At 39.2% G+C, this 18,047-nt stretch overlaps 1 protein-coding gene across 1 annotated transcript in view; it reads left to right on the top strand.

The window, feature by feature from the left end:
• Positions 1–18,047, top strand: part of THSD7B (thrombospondin type 1 domain containing 7B) — a 696,543-nt gene that overhangs the window by 359,051 nt on the left and 319,445 nt on the right. Inside the window, exons 10-11 of the mRNA XM_036422004.2 lie at positions 5,583–5,712; positions 8,838–8,941. Coding sequence (XP_036277897.1) covers positions 5,583–5,712; positions 8,838–8,941 — 234 coding nt within the window. The remainder of the gene's footprint in view (positions 1–5,582; positions 5,713–8,837; positions 8,942–18,047) is intronic.

The following is an 18,047-nucleotide window of genomic DNA, read 5'->3' as shown; positions in this document are numbered from 1 at the left end:
GTCTGAATGCTGGTTTAGGTTCAACAGGTATCAGGCCTAAACCAGCAGTCAGGCATCCCTCTCACAATCTGGGACTGCTGGCTCCCAAGTGCTCATCTGCCTGCCTGCCTGATTGCCCCCTAATTACTCCTCTGTCTGCCTGATTGATGCCTAACTGCTCCCCTGCTGATCTGATTGCCCCCAACTGTCCTCCTCTGCTGGCCCAATCACCCCTAACTGTCCTCACTTGCTGGCCTGGTCGATCCCGCCTCCTCCCCCCAACTACCCTCCACAGGCCTGGTCATCCCTAACTGCCCTCACCTACAGGCATGATCCCCCCCCAACTGCCTTCCTTTGCTGGTCTGGTTGCCCCTAACTGCCTTCCCCTGCTGGCCTGATCACCCACAACTACCCTTCCCTGCCAGCTATCTTGTGTTAGTCATCTTTGACCACACGGGGTGGCCATCTTTGATCACATGGGGATGTCTATCTTTTGTGAGGGTGTGAGGGTCAATTTGCATATCGCCTCTTTATTATATAAGATTGGTGCCATTCTTTTGCTTCGAGATCAATCAGAGGTAATCAGCAGATTTGAGGTTTTGTTTGTTGAGTGGTAACCTGGAAGTATAAGTGGTACTGAGGAACAGAGTACCAGATGATAACCAAGACTTACAAGACAATTAGCCCGGAAGACTATTGATGCCATGAAGCCAGTGAGTCATTGAGATTTAATAGACTACGAGTAATGGAGGTATTTGAGAAACAAGGGAAAGGCAAGTGGTCATATTTTAAATATCTACCGTCAGAATTCTGAAGATTGGTGTTGAACTAACTGCCTTGAGTTGCTGATAAATACCTATCCTGCCTCTATTTTGTACATTTTCTTGCATTTAGGATTTATCTCCCAGTTTTCATATCCAACTCTATGTTCTGTAAGCTGTGCTCATGTTTACCACGTTCTACCTGCTTTTCCCAAACTCTTACATTTCAAGTCAATTGGAAACTTAGGGAGTCAGTGCTTTACTTCAAGTTATTGCTGAATAACCCAGTACCAGAGATCAACACTCATGATTTTTTGTTGTTATTAATCCTCCCCAGAGGACATTTTTTCCATTGTTTTTTAGGAAGATTGGAAGGGAGAGAGAAGGACATAGAGAAACATTTATTGATTGCCTCCTATATGAGCCCTGACCAGGGCCCAGGCTGGGAAGGAGTCTGCAATCAAGGTATGTGCCTTGACCAGAATTAAACCTGAGACCCTTTGGTCCACAGGCCAATGCTCTGTCCACTGAGCCAAAGAAAACTAAAGCAAAATCATGATTATTTAATTCTGTGTGATGTGCCCCAGCTCACATGGCCATGAATCACTCATAAATACTCTTCATGCTGGTTTTTCCCACCTTTGCTGCTATTTTTCTGTGTTGTAGGCCTTCACAGATAATCTATAAATATTCCTCCAGATGTGGATCCCCCTCATGTATGTCCTGTTAAATGTTGTTTTTGATCTTTAAGTTGCCACCTTTTCTAAATGTATTGCTTTTGACTATAACAACATAATGCCTGCTGACTTAGTAATTATAAAATATGTATAAATCAATATTGAATTTATATTAGTTGTTTATTAGCCATAATCATGTTTGAGCAGTACTTTATGTTTGTAATCAGGCACTTTAATTTATTGTTATTTTTTCATAGGCCTAATGAGGTTGGTACCATCACTCACTAAGCCCCACAACTTTGTATTTTTATTGACACATAAAACCTTCAGCAAATAGAGTGTCATTAAAGAATTTATTAGAAAGTAAGAGATATCCTTTGGGAATAATAGTGGACCTGCTATGTGGACTCATCCCTGGAATGTTCCTCTCTTTATCTTATAATACTATGAAGCCTCTTTTATGGGAAAAAAAAATCATGGCTTTTGATGTTTGTTTAGCTGCAGTTTTAATCCTAGCTAGGTGACTTTGTGCAAATTATTTATCTTTTTCTCTCTCTGTTCTATTTTTTATAAAATTAGTGGCCCAGTGAACAAGATTTGTGCACATTAAAGGGGAATTAATTAGAGGAAATATATTAATATTGCTATTTGCCCTTTTTCTATAATAGAAGTGTCAGAAATGAAAGAAAATTAATAAAATGTATATGAAAATCTCCCTTCTGTCAGAGTCTGGGTGCACTGTTGGGACCCAGAGTCAAGTACCCGCCCACCCACACGTGCCTCAAACTTGTGCAAGACCCAGACCTGGCAGGCCCCACCTGTCAAGCCCTGTAGGGTGGGGGACAGAGCCTCAGGTCCCCCTGGCCCGATGCTGGGTAGGGGGTGCAGCCTCAGGTCTCCCATGAAGCCTCGCTGGGTGGGGGGCATGGCATGATGACCATTTGTATATTAGCTCTTTATTATGTAGGATGGGTGTAATAATAATAATAATAATACCAAGAACATACAGTATTATATTAATAAAATGATATGTATGCAAAATGTTCAGAATTGGATCTGGTGTAGATAAAAGTTATAATACCTAGAAACTTCCATTATGTTTTACATATATTTGTAATACAAATGCTTTCCATCTGCAAAGCTGCTGTCTTCCCCTTCTCAACCTTCACCTTAATATCTGTAGGGCATGAAAACCAATGCAACTATTTTTCCCAAAGTTTGAATTTATTTACTTATAATTCTATATAATAAAGATGCAATATGCAAATTGATCCTTATGCCTTTGCATCACAAAATGGCTGCCCCCATGTTGTCACAAGATGACCACCCCCACATTGTCATAAGATTGGGTTGCCCCCACATTGTTGCAAGATGGTTGGCAGGGGAGGGCAGTTGGGGCTGACCAGTCCTGCAGGGGAGGTCAGTTATGGGTGATTGATACAGACTCCTTCAATGGTCAACCTCCTTGATACAGAAGCCAATGTATGAGCAGACTCCTTCAATGGTCAGCCTCCTTGAAACAGAAAAAGGGAGCATATGGCAAAGGTTCCATGCATGCCCTTAACTGATCAGTTCAAGAGCATGAAATGTACAAATGTGTTAGTCTTCCCTTTTCCCTTAACCTCATTAAAATTATAGAAAGGAATTTTAGAAGTTCTAATTCCTTGTCAATAAAAAAGAGGAGGACCATCAGTGGATGAGAGATCTAAATTAATTTATGGAAGACTTAGTGGCCAAAAGCTGAAGGAAGCCATGACCTAACTGAACAGGAGTGTGGGTGGTAGTAGAGAGGAAGCCATCTACCCAGGAAGACTTCTTAGACCAGAGGTGGCCAGTCTGATGGAAGACAGCAGTGAGCAGTGGGACTGAAAAGAAATGGGTTATATAAAGCTTTTAAATAACCAGTAAACACGTAGAAATAACAATATAATTATAAAAATATTGAATGGTGTGCAAAGTAAATTCTCTTCAACTATAGCAGAAAGTTAATCAATGATATCTAACATTAATAAATAAAAAAGTAATGCCATTAGCATGTTATTTATAGATTTGGAAGTAACCACAGAAGAAGTGAATAAGAAACTGTCAATAATGTTTGGGGAGGAGGACAGGGAATGGATCAGTCACTTCTCACTATGTCTTTTTATTGTAATGATTTATTTTTATTTATTTATTTATTTATTTATTTGCAGTCAACATTATATTTAATGGTCAGAAATTAGAAGTTTTCTCACTAATATTGGAACAAAGCAATGATGACCCTTCTCACTATTTCTTTGCAACATTGTTAGGAAGTCCTAATAAATGCAGTATGACAAATTAAAAAAATATAAAGTATACAGATTGGGAAGGAATAAATATAGTCAACTGAGGTACAGACATGTGGGCTGAGAACACAGTAAAGATATATTAGTTTGCTAGGGCTGCCAACAAAAAATACCATAGGTTGGCTGGTTTATGAATAGAAATCTATTTCCTCACAGTTCTTTTTTTTTAAATTTTTATTATGGTCTCACATAATTGTCCTTATTCCCCCATTCCCATCCCAAACCCCTCCCTAGATATGCTCCCCATCCCTCCCCCAACCCCCGTTGTCCATGGCCACTGGCTAGGCCCATATGTATGCACACAAGTCCTTTGGTTGATCTCTTCCCCTTACCCCCATCCTCCATTACTTTCCCTCTGAGGTTTGGGAGTCTGATCGCTGGTTCTCTTTCTCTGCGTCTATACAGCCATGTAAATAAATAGTTTAATAAAGGTTCCTTTTAGTTCCCTTTTCTTTCACTCCACTTAGTTTACTTGGCTTTCTAGAACTATTTTTCTTAACATGGTTAGGTCCAATATCTGTCTCAAATCTATAAATTAACGCCATTTTCCCCTATATTCCCCATCTCTCCATTTTTTATAAACCCCTCTTGTGCACACACACACAGCCATACACACATCTGCTTCTGAATGCAGTCACTTGTCTTTCTCTGTAAATCCCATGTCCCCTGTATCTCAGTTCCTTTTTCTCAAACTTTCTTTAGCTTAAAATGGCTTCAGCAGTTTTTTTCTTATTCAGCTTTCAAGTCCCAGAATAAAATTTTGCCTTTTCTGTGAGATGTCCCCTTTCCAGAAACATGAAAGACGATGCTTTATTCTGCATTTTCCTAACACTACACCCCAGTCTGATACTTCTTGCTTAACAATGACTCAGACCTAGTTGTGCATTATTGGACCCTTCTTTTCCTGTGTAGTTGTAGGTTGAAGAATTGATATCTTCATATATAATGTAATAGGCTGCACATAGTAATCAAAATAGTTGATAACCACTGTTAACTATAATTGGCTTTTGTTGCTGATGTTGATTCGGGAAGCATCTAAAGTTATAAAATGAAATGCTAGAACACATTCAAGTGAACAACTGTCTGTTTAGCAGGTTGACTTTTAATACTAATCTGCTTCATAGCAAAACATTGAATTAAACAATATTGTGTCACAATTTTAGTGCCTCTTTCCTAAACTCAATTACATATATATTGTCTCAGGTTATAAAGGAATAAAACCATCTAATAAAATAATATCCCTAAATATGTTACTAATGTAGTTATTTTTATGAGTGTTTGTATTATACAAAGTAGCCTAGAGCCTGGCCTGTGTGGCTCAGTGGTTGAGAGTCCACCTATGAACCGGGATATCGCTAGTTTGATTCCCAGTCAGGACACATGCCTGGGTGGATATAAATATGTGTGTGTGTGTGTGTGTGTGTGTGTGTGTGTGTGTGTGTGTGTGTATAAATTTTTTTAAGAAGTTGCTTAGAGAAATGCCTTACCCCAGAGAGTGACTTGCTTCTAGGAAAGGCTAGACCCCTGAGCTGATGTTTTGAGATGAAAGAGGGTTTCTGTGGTTTCTCAGATTATGCCATAGGCAATATGGATTCAGATGAATTTCAAAACCTTAAGATATACCTTAGCATATTTGAATGCCTAGATTTGAAATCACAAAGTGTGCATTGAGTATTAAGTGCTGGTCTTTGCTTTTATTCTCATTTCCAGCTAGTCTTTCCACGTGTTCTTACTTCACTTCTTTTTTTCTCTGTTTGTTTCAGTGGGTCTCTAACCCTGGATTTTTCTCTGCATCCACTTAAAAGAGCACTCTCATTTTATTTTTTTCTTTACCGCAGGAAATGCCACAATAAGACAGTCTCGATACAGAATTATCAACCAGGAAGCAGCCAATGGAGGCCAAGAATGTCCAGACACCTTATTTGAAGAGCGAGAGTGTGAAGATGTTTCATTGTGCCCTACATATCGGTAATTAGTTACTTTTTGGAATAATCATTAAACTTCAACATAAATTATCAAGAACCACAAACCAAATTTTTACTTATTTAATAATATATAATTCAAAAATTGTTTTGGTTTTCAATTTTAATTATATACACATTTTAAGAAAAGATCTAGTTAGCAATATTAGTTTAACCTATGGATAAAATGTTAAAAATGAAAAGAAAATTAGTAACTTTTAAATTATAAATTTCCCTTCTGGCAAGTTGTGGTTATAAAAATCAATACCCTAGGCTTGTGTGTCTAGACATAAACTTTCACTCTTTCAACACTGAATTGAAACATTGCTTTAAAGGATGTTTAAAACATCTGCATTAAATTCGCTGTTGGATTTTACTGGTTTGTGAAGAAATCCCATGATCTTAAAAGGCATTTGGTTATCATTACATTTAAAACTGCCTTTACCAAAAATACCTAATATTTCCCTGGATTACTTGAGAAGCTACATCTTAAATCTATTAAATTCAAGGGCTAATTTGTTAATAAAACTACAAGTTATTTTTCTTCTTTTAAGATGATGCCTTCCATTAGATAAAGTTTAGAGTCTCATTGAAGAAATCTAAATTCTTATTGGTTTTACCATCCCTATACTCCTATTGTTTCCATGTGATGACCAGTTTGTGAAGGATATAGACAAACACTGGGAACATGCCCAGACTATGAGTTTTTACTCATCAACCACAGGAGCATTGTGGGAGCTCTGTCAATATGCATTCTTTATGCCATGTATATAAATATTGAAACTTCTGAGCCCAGCTAATGATTACTGGGGGATAGTAGACAATTGAAAAAATTAGCCAAATAAAATATGATTTCACATTTTTATGAACCAAGGGCTATTATAATCAGAAGAAATCCTAGGAACTATTTGTGAGCTCTTCCTTTCCATTGTCCACTCTCTGACTCTCTTGCTGCAGTTCAATTTAGCCACTCATGTTTGAACTAGTTTCCATCATCGCCCTCCTGCCATTTCCCCAGAAATCAGTTCAACTGTGTGTGGATGGGATCAATGCATCATTTCTCCTGGTGTGTGTGGTTTAATAAATGTCCCAGTTATCAGCGTGATTCTCTGCTTCTTAGTAAAACATCCATGAATTTTGAGAAATTTGGTTCCAATTTAGTTTTTGCTTCCTCCATCATTGGTATGTTAGGGAAGCAAGTTAATAAAGACCTTTATCATTATCTTTTGATTATTCTTGTTACTCCATTAAAGTGGCAAAGTAACACATGTACCAATTAAAACAGAAACAAAATGTCCACAAAATTATTTCTGTGAGTTTGAGCATTTCTCCAATATGTTAGCTTAGTACAGGAAGGGGAAAGCAGCATGGACAAGGATCCTTATATGGGATTGGCCTGTGGTCCATGGTTGAGCATCCAGGGATGTAGGATTGAAACTGCCTGCCCTGATTTGTGCAGTCTGGGACATATCACTTGCCCCAAGCTCAAGTTCATCAACCCAACACTGAGGGTCTCACAGGAGAGCCCTGAAAAGGCCTTCCTTCTACTTCTGTCTCTGCAGAACACTGAACTAGATTCCATTCCTTAGTCTCCTTTTGGTGTAGAAAGCCCATGTACATTTAAGAGATCTGTGTAGATGACATATCCTAGTTGAAAAGTCAGACTGAAAAACCCTTACTGTATCAATTTCTGCGTTTTGGAATTATACTGAATGAGTCTATGCATATACAAAAAAAGATAGAACTACTTAAAATCAATAGGTGATTTACTTAAAAAGGACAGGTTTTGCTAGTTCGTTGCTTCCTGATTTGTCTCCAATTCTTCCCATTATGGAGGCCACTTGAATAAAGTCAATGATATATTTGTTTCACTTTTATATTTTAATGTATTGGGCTTAATTTTGCAGAATGGTCTGTACCTCCCCTTAAGACCATCTCTGCCTCACTTCCAATTGTACAAGAGACCCACTTAATGTAAAAAAAAAAAAAAAAAAAAAAAAAAAAAGAGGGGAGAGGAGTTTGTGAGTACTGCTATTAATGGCTAGGTGATCTCCAAGCTATGTTCACATAACTAACAAAGACATTAAACTGACTTTTCTTGAGTAAAGAAAGTCTCCCTTTACTGACTTTTTTATTATGTTAAAAACACATAACATTGACTATCTTAACCATTTTAAAATGTACTTTATTATATTGTTAATTTTATGCAATCTCTAGAATATTTTCTTCTTGCAAGGCTGGGCAATGATATTTTACTGCCTGTTTTTATTTTACTCTTTGAATTAACATGTCTTGGTGGTGGTATTAGCTGATATGGAAAAAAAAGTGTAAAAATATATTAAGCAAAGGAACAGAAGCTGTAGTTTCACTTAAGGTTTGGGTTTTATGGAACATTCTGAAGAGACAGGCTAAGGACACAAGGCACAGTCTGTCATGTGGGTCATATAAATAGAAACCTTTGTTGATCTGAGGAAGGAAAAATAGGGAAAAGCCAGACGGGATCCTTAGAGACTATTTCCTTACAGGAATAGGAATATTGGTAATTCATCAGAGGCAGATCAATTCCTCTTCCTTGGAATGAACTATCCCATACATACGTACCTGTGCCTCCCCCACCTCCCTTTTACTTGACAACTTATTGACTTGTTTGAATTACTTCAAAGTATGAGGAAACGCATTTCTAAAATATTGAACTAGAAGTTCAAGTGAAAAGATGTGCAAGTGGCACTTTCAGCTGTACAAAACTTGCTTCTCTAATGCTCTAATGGGACATAAGAACTCTCTCTCTCTCTCTCTTTTTCTAACAATTGTAAGTTCATAAAGTGGTTAGCGCTCTAGATTTGATCTGTGCTTCTAATGCTTTTATGGCCACTTTGCTATGTGAACTAAGGTTTATGTGCAAAATGTCCACGTTTTAAAAAATGGAATCAAGGCATTAACCGTGAACCCGAGGCAGAGTGGATTATTATCTCAAGTGCATACCAGGGCTCTATTTTATGGCTTTGGGTCCAAATCCATTTTTATTGAATTACTGTCTTTGTGCTTTTGGTTTTCTCACTTATCCATTTCAAGTATATCCTTTGTGTGTTTGTAATGGTGAAATTTCTAGTTCCCTGTTCTTTATAATCACAGGTGGAAGCCACAGAAATGGAGCCCCTGTCTCTTAGTGCCCGAATCTGTCAGGCAGGGGATACTGAGCACCAGCGAAGCCTGTGGGAAAGGGGTGCAAACAAGAGGTAAGAGGATTTTTCAAACAGATTCGCTGTAAGAATGTGATTTACATTGCGTTACTTTTATAAACTGTTGACTATGCTTATATTGGAGTAAGTTGCGGTATTATTAGGTTGCCTTATTTGTAAGTATTTGAGTTGAAGTTTGGTATCAGTTAATGTTGATTTTATACTATATTTTAACCATAACCAGCTAGTGAATCTAAGGTCTAGTGCAGTGTGAGGAAATATCTATTCTAAGGCATCAACATACCCAATGCTGATCTTCCAAATGTATGTTGGATGTTAGCCAAGGAATGAAGGATATGTCAAGATTAGACTCAGTAATATGCATTGTATTTCTTAGGTGCTAATTAAATATTTGTTGAATGAATGCAAGGATAACTGAATTAATTGACTAATCTTAATAATATATATATATATATATATATATATAATTACATATATATAATATTCTATATGTAATATATACATAGAAAGGAACTATTGAATTTCTAGAAGACATTATGAATAGGTTTCTGGATCTGAGTAAAATGTCTGGAAGGGTTGTATATTAAAATCTAAGAAAAACACTGAGAGAGTCATCAGACTTCTCTTCTTTCTGTGTCTTGTATAATCAGGTGCTAATAATATGAGGTTTGGTAAGAAGTGTTGGTAACATGCTACTTTAATCTTAAAGTCTGATCACATTGTCGCTCAAGGGATGTGTATAGCAAAATCAGAACTCGTGGGACCGACTGTATTACACTGGTTTCATAATTCTTCTAAAAGGCATTTTTAGAATTAAGTTTCTCTTCCTGTTTGATGGATTATTGTATTAGTCAGGATCAGTCATCTCATCTAGCACAGGAAATATATTCAGAGTCATGAAGAGCCCAACATGGCCAGGTAGCAGTCTTAAATTCCAGTTCAGTGGAATCATTGTATCTCCTGGTGGAAGCCTTCCTCTCTTTGGAATTAAGACCTATAGGCCAGCAGAGCATAGGATTCTGGGGACAGGAAGCAAAAGTTTTACAAGTAGGCCACTAGAGGTAAAAGTGAGTTTTGTGTGTTACAACATACCATTGAGTCAGCTTGCCCAACTCCTGGTAACTCTATATGTCCACAATGTCCTGTCCTCTACAGCCCTGCTCAGCTCCTGTAAATTCATGCTTATGGCTTTTTTATGGAGTCTGTTTTCTCATATTTGGTCTTTCTCATTTCCTACTGCCTTCTGTTTTCCAGTATCATTGTCTTTCCAAAGAACCTTGCATTCTTGTGATGTGTCTGGAGTATGACAGCTTCTGTTTTGACATTTTTTTTTTTTGCCTCAAGCAATGTTTCAGGCTTAGTTTGCTCTAGGACCTACTTATTTATCTTTCCAGAATTCCAGGGTATCTATAGAGTTCTCTTGCAATACCATATTTCAATTTTTTTTTCTGTCAGCCTTACTCACTTTCTAACTTTTACATCTGTTCAAAATAATTTGGAATATGAGGATGTGGATAATCTTAATTTGGATTTCTAATGACATATTTTTTCTGAAATTATTTTTCCTGATTATTGCATTGCTGTCCTTTGATAGCTGTTGGAGAAACAATATTATTAGATGTCGAATCAAAGCAATGTCACAACTTGTCCCAGATCTGCAAGGATTGCCACCTAGCTGGTGCCATAGCTGAGTCTTAAAAACTTTCCACTGTTCTGTCAAGCCAGTTGCTTCAGCATAGTATATATCATGATAAGACCAGTAAATTCCATAATCATGAGCCCTTTACCACATTTAATTTGCTATGAAGTGAGTTTCTTGGTCAGAAGCAATGCTGTGTGGAATGCCAAAACTATGGATAAGTTATTCTGTAAGTCCATAGATGGTAGTTTTAACAGAAGCATTGAATGCAGGGAAGGAAAATTCATATCCAGAATAAGTATCTATTCCAGTGAGAACAAAGCACTCTCCCTTCTGTGATGGAAGTGGTCCAGTGTGATCAACCTGCCACTGTGTTAGCTGGCTGATCACTCTGGGGAATGGTGTCATATTGGGAATCAGTAGTTGGTAACTACTGTTGGCAAATTTTATGCTCAGTGGTAAACATAGCCAGTTAGGCCTTGGTGAATGGAGTTCATGTTGCTGACCTCATAAATAACCTCCATTCCCGCCATTATGGCTACTTTGTTTATGAGCCCATTGGGTGATGACAAGTATAGCTGGGGAAAGGAGCTCTCTGGTGTCCACAGAATGTGTAGTCACTCTTTGGTGAGCACTTATGTGGGATACACATATGTTCCCATGTTTTGCCCATATAGAAAAGTCTACCTGCATACCTCTTTCCAAATTCCCTTGCCACCAATTTTCCAATCATGTTCCTGTCAGCCCCTGACCCTGCCAGCAGATCCATTGGCCACAGACTATGAATGTCTATATACATCACACATCTGGCTGTTTCTCCTTCCAAGCAAAGTGAACAACCAGGTGCATCACTTTACGTTCTATCCACTGGGAAAATTTCCCTTCCCCTGTGTCTTTCCAGGAATTTTCGGAGAGGGGCTCTAGTGCTGCAGCTGTCCATTTTGGGGTCGCACCTACATATCATGCAAAACCATCTCTAATCAGACCTAAGGCTTTTCTTCTCTCAGCTGATCACAGGGAACTCCCATGAGACCTTCTGTGCAAGCCTGGAGGGAGAAGGTAGTGTAGCAGGAGTGGGTACCATGGTCATTTGCCCACTTCGTTATGTAACTTACTTGTGCCTTCAGGGCCTGCTGTGGCCCAGTCAGCCGTTTGACTATGGGGTGCTACTGTACCCCTGCCTTATGGTTTGGCGGGCCAGATAACACCCAATTTATGATGTAAAGCTTGGGTTGCCTGATAACCTGGGCCAAGGTGAAGCTTTCATTCGCTACAGTAACAGGCCAGACACTGTTTATGCAAAGAACAGTGGTTATCTGCAGCAGATGGCAGGGCTTTTCTCTAAAATCCTAAGGACCTGCACTGCGATTCCCCTACAGCAGCCTGTCAGAGGCTCCAAGGAGCTTCCCCATCTGTCACTAATACTTCATTGGTGTTGGATCTATGGAACCATGTGGCCCGAGTGGCAGAGCAGCATGCACAGTAGCCTCAACTTGTTTTGGAGTCTTTTCTTATTCTGGGTGCTATTCAAAACTAGCAGTTTTCCTAGTTATTATAGACAGTAACTCTGTGTAAATTATAGGAAAGACAGCTTCCAAAAAGCAATTTACTTCCATCTGTCAGAAAATAGTAATAATACAATCTTGTTGTTATAAGACCTGGACCTACCTTTAGCTAAATCAGCACTATCTATAGGAATGTGTTTTTTAAAATGGCACTTTGGTGCAGTATACACTATAGGATCATAGCTGTAGCTAAATGTCTATACTTTCTCCATGGAGATGAGCATTTTAAGGCCCACTGTCCTTGCTGTCCCGTTATTCAGAGACAGAGGCATATTTCTGTCTAGTTTCTTGTTGAATCTGAATAAAGAAAGATGGTAGCTCAGCTTTTATGGCAAATGAAAGCATAAGAGGAAGAAACTTAAATATTCTAACATACTTTGCTGAAACTGAACTTAACAGGGTAAAACATTAATTCTAAAAAAAAGAAAAAATAAAGATGCTGACGTTGCTAGAAGGGAGTGAATTTGTCTATGAGGTGATGTGGTCTGATTCTTATTTTGCTGTTCACAGTGACTACTTGAAAACTGGCTTAATGGACTTGCCAGTATGTTTCTTTTGGATATCATATTCTCATTCATTAGTTTATAAGTGTACACTATCATAGCATAGAGACAACAATATAATGGTAATAGAGTAGATATTATATATCCAAGTTGTCCTGAAATAGTCTTGACTTCTGTGAAATACCTGAATTCTTTTTGGTTCATTTTCACTGAGCACTGATTATGTGCACCAAAGGAGGCAGATCTCTTATCTCTGTCAAATCTTTAAATTTTTTTTTTTTTTTGTCACTGGGAAAGGCATAGTCTTCTTACATAATAGTTTTGATGGGATCTGCTTATTTTCTTTGCAGTCAAAGAATCACTTTGAAATGAAGGTGCTTTTCCAGAAAAATAAGTTGGCAAAGTGATCCACTTTCAAAATAAGTTTTGGATTACCCTTATTTTTATAAAGGGAGGAGGTAAGAAATTGGTAGATGGGAGTGATGTCAGAGGAATGGCTGTGTGAGAGATCCTCTTGGTCTCTCCCCTTGAAGTTTAAACAATTTAAACAGATATAACTCAACAAGGGATTCCCTGCTCAATGCACAAAACTTCTGAGATCTGTGCATTGAAGCATCTAAAGTTAGGAAGGTGGTGAGAAGGAAGAAATGCTGAGACAAACCACATAGGCAGCCCTACAGGTGGAGCTCATGACAAGGCTCAGCCCCAGGAGAGGATGAATCAGATTGTGGCCAGAACTCCCTTCAGCAGGAGGAACAATGCTATTAAGTGGGCGTCCCAGCAGGAGTGGGAGTACCAGCTGTGGCTGAGCCCTGAGACCTGGGCAAGGACACAGCACAGTGGGCAGCAAACATTACAGACGGAGAAACAAAGCCACTCCATAACCTCCCAGAGCTTGCCCCCCTCTGCCCTTGGTGTCAGGTTGTGGAACACATTACCTGCAAACCCAAGAACTAGTGCTATAGAGTCAGTTTTTCCTTGAGCAAAGAGTGCACTCTGTGACTGGTCCTGTGGTCGGTACAGAGGGATACCCCGGAATGTCACTGGTTGCCATTACCAAGATTACAAAACAACAAAGATGTCTGCTGCTCCCTGCCCCCATACCGCCCCATGCACCACTGCCACACTGGCAGCAGCATCTGGCTGCAGGAGATAGAACTGGGATTTTATGGATTTGGAGCTCAGTCACTCACCGCATCCCCATGAGGGGTTGGTCTCCTGGGACCAGGGTGATCTGATTACACAGGCAGTGCCCACCTTCCCAGGGAACACAGGCCATTATCCACCACCCAGAATTGGTCTGAAAAGTCAGAGAACTGCAAGAGCTAAAATAACTAACAAACAAACAAACAAACAAATAAATAAAGGAATTGTAAATCAGCACTACCTATTGGAAAATAATGAATTGATTTATTTATATTAATCTACTAGAGAAATGCTACTCATACACAGATGCCTAGACAGAGAAGGAATTCACCAAATATCACAAATCACCAAGGTAACAAAGCAGCTCAGAAAGAAAATAAAACATCTTTCAAAAATGAAGGTAAAAGACGTGTAAATATGTGACTTAAATGACTGATATCAAAGATTTTATCTTAGTGTCAGAGAATCATGATTCTGGGAGGTGTTTTTCATTCTCTTGGCATGCCCTAGGATAGGATTAGTTTGGTGGCTTTCATGGTTGCTGCAGGTTAAATGTAAGCCCATTAAAAAAGTTGGAAATAGCCGAAGCCAGTTTGGCTCAGTGGTAGAGCGTCGGTCTACAGACTGAAAGGTCCCAGGTTTGATTCTGGTCAAGGGCATGTACCTTGGTTGCGGGTACATCCCCTGTAGGGGTTGTGCAAGAGGCAGCTGGTCAATGTTTCTCTCTCATCGACATTTCTAGCTCTCTATCCCTCTCCCTTTCTATCTGTTAAAAATCAATAAACTATATATTTTTTTAAAAAAGTTGGAAATAAATTAAAAATACATACTAAAGCACATGGGTGACCTAAGGCATGACATGTTAATAACACAGTGTTGATTACGTACAGATTCAGACATGGCATCTTGCACTGGCCTCTCCATTTTTAACTTAATAAACTCTAATGCAAACCCAAAGTATCTCTTCAGTCCATCCCCCACCTCAGTCACATCCCAGCTGATACTTCCCTGATGAAATCCTGTTGAGGGTGAGGGTGGGATAGGGAGTAATGTTTTTTTCATTTGTGGAATGCAGTTATTTGCTAAACTAGGAGCAATGTATTTCTCTTCTAACTGCCTGGCTCTCAGTTATAGAACTATCTTCCCTTCAGGAATATTAGCATGAATTTTAAAGTCTACTGCAAACTGTATAAATGTAATAGTTTTACATTTCTCTTATCCAGGACCAGAATTTAGTCAGTTCAAATGTGAATCTCTTGGCTTTCCTTCACCCTCAGGTTACTAAGGCCAAGATATGCATTTCTGTGTAGCCCAGGAGCCATTTCAGGATTGTAGGGGAAGAAAGAAATGTTACAGTTTCAAAAAATATATTTTTATTGATTTCAGAGAGAAAAGAAGAGGGAGAGTGAGATAGAAATATCAATGATGAGAGAGAATCATTGATTGACTACCTCCTGCACACCCCACACTGGGGATCAAGCCTGCAACCTGGGCATGTGCCCTTGGCTGGAATCGAACCCGGGACCCTTCTTTCCACAGGCCAACACTCTATCCACTGAGACAAACCAGCTAGGGCTGTTTTTACATTTTTATTTTCCTTATTTAAAATATATATATATATATATATATATATATATATATATATATATATATATATGTATGTATTTTATTGATTTTTTTACAGAGAAGAAGGGAGAGGGATAGAGAGTTAGAAACATCAATGAGAGAGAATCATTGATCAGCTGCCTCTTGCACACCTCCTATTGGGATGTGCCCTCAACTAAGGTACATGCTCTTGACTGGAATTGAACCCGGGACCTTTCAGTCCGCAGGCCGATGCTCTATCCATTGAGCCAAACCAGTTTCAGCTTTATTTTCCTTTTTATTTATTTATTTTATTTTTTTAATATATTTTATTGATTTTTCACAGAGAGGAAGAAAGAGGGATAGAGAGGTAGAAGTGTCAATGAGAGAGAAACATCGACCAGCTGCCTCTTGCACAACCCCTTCAGGGGATGTGCCCGCAACCAATGTACATGCCCTTGACCAGAATCGAACCTGGGACCCAGACCGAATCGAGTCCACAGACCAACACTCTACCGTTGAGCCCATCCGGTTTCGGCTATTTTCCTTTTTAAATAAAATGGAAACTGCAATGCTCTTTAGTACCAGCAAGAGCAGGAGGAGCCCTACTTGCTCTAGAGTAGGGGTGTCGAACTCAATCAGAGAAGGGGCCAAAATCTAAAATCCAGCCTAAATCGCGGGCCAAATGGTTTACTGAACAGTCAAAAACTGACAATGTTAACCAGAAATGTGAATTTAAAATGAGTGGAACAATCTTTTCCTTAACAGTGCTGTTAACCAACTCACATGCTATCAAGCAAAACAGTAATATTGGTATCAAGCAAAACAGTAATATTGGAATGTACCTAAAATGCTCATTGTTTTGTTTTCTGGCTAGATGTCTGACACTGTTTTCCCCGGATCAATGAGTCAATGTTCAGTTTTATTTCTTGGGCTGTAGCAACCCGCAAAACAGCATGGAGGTTGTCATCGGTAATGCGTGATCTGTGCTTGTTTTTGTTCAGATTCATTATTGAAAACATCTGTTCACAAAGATAGGTGCTCCCGAACATGGATAGAATACGGGCAGCATGAAGTCGGAGCTCTGGCATTGAGTCAGGGGGCAGTAGAGGGTAGAAGTCCTCAATTTCAACATCCTGAAACCTTGATTTCAGGCCACTGTCAGACTGAAGCTCGATTATCTCCATCTGAAGGTGATGGGGCACATTGTTGACATCAACTGTAAAAGGATTGGCAAAGATGTCAAAGCCTGAGTGCTGTGTTCTAAAGTCAGAGAAGCGCCGCTCAAATTCACTTAGTAAACGGCTAACTTTGGTAGCCAGCCGACTGCAAGGAAAAGTACCAGAAATAGTGATTGAGATAAACAAACAGGAAAGTGGGCAAGATTGTCCTGTTCCAGTTGGGACTTCCATAGTTGAAGTTTACGCTGGAATGCTGTGATCATGTCAGACATCTTCGTGATGACTTGTTTGCGTCCCTGCAGCTTCAGATTCAGTTGGGCGAGATGCTCGCATATGTCACACATCATAGCAAAATCACATAGCCAGGCGGGATCCGACAGTTCAGGCAAGGGCTTTCCTTTACTTTCCATGAAAAGAGCAATTTGTTCTTTGAGCTCAAAAAATCTTTTGAGGACTGCGCTCTTGCTCAGCCATCTTACTTCTGTGTGGTATGGCACGTCTCCATGCTCTGCACCCACCTCCTGTAAAAACTGCTGGAACTGGCGATGATTCAGGCCATGTGCCCATATAAAGTTAATAGTTTTAATGACTGTGGTCATTATGTCATTCATGTCCAGAACTTTTCCACACATAGCCTCTTGGTGGATAATGCAATGATAAGTAATCAAAGGTGTGTGGCAGTGACTTTTTTGCATTCTTTCCTTCATTAGTCCAACCAAGCCTTTCTTTTCTCCGCACATTGAAGGTGCGCCATCGGTAGTTAGCCCCACCAACTTTTCCCAGGGTAATTTAAAATTATTTATAGATTTCTCCACAGCCTCAAATATATCTCTACCAGTCGTCGTCCCATGCATGGCAGCTACATCCAAAAGTTCCTCAGTGACAGAGAGGTCGGTCTTCGTAGCACGTATAAAGATGAACAGCTGCGCTGTATCAGTGTTGTCTGTGCTTTCATCGATAGCAAGTGAAAAAGCGAGATAACTGCATGCCTGTTCGGCCAGCTGTGATGATAGATTTCCTGAGAGTTCTTGAACTCTACCTGCAATGGTGTTTCTTGACAAACTGACATTTTGAAAACTCTGTATCTGGTCTGGGCATACTTGCTCACACACTTTTAGCATGCATTGCTTCAAAAAGGCACCCTCTGAAAAACACCTTGAAGTACGGGCAATTTCTTCAGCCACTATAAAGCTTGCTTTCACTGCAGCATCATTTTTCACTGTAGCCTTTGTAAACATTTGCTGCTGTGATTGTAGTTTGCCTTTTAGTTCTTTAACAATTTTATGCTTTTCTTCCAAAGTATATTTGCCATACTTAACATTATGTTTGGTGTCAAAATGACGACGTATATTGTACTCTTTCATCACCGACACTGTCTCATAACACAATATACACACTGGTTTGCCCTCTCTAAGCACAAACATGTATTCATTTTCCCATTTGTCATTAAATTGTCTGCCTTCACCGTCAACTTTTCTTTTCCTGGGCATTTTGGGATCAATATTGGCAGTAAAAGATGTAGTT

The sequence above is a fragment of the Pipistrellus kuhlii genome, unplaced genomic scaffold (genome assembly GCF_014108245.1).
Source record: "Pipistrellus kuhlii isolate mPipKuh1 unplaced genomic scaffold, mPipKuh1.p scaffold_m20_p_7, whole genome shotgun sequence".
Classification (NCBI taxonomy): domain Eukaryota; kingdom Metazoa; phylum Chordata; class Mammalia; order Chiroptera; family Vespertilionidae; genus Pipistrellus; species Pipistrellus kuhlii.
The sequence above is the reverse complement of the archived record's forward strand: the minus strand, read 5'-3'. Positions and strand labels throughout refer to the sequence as shown.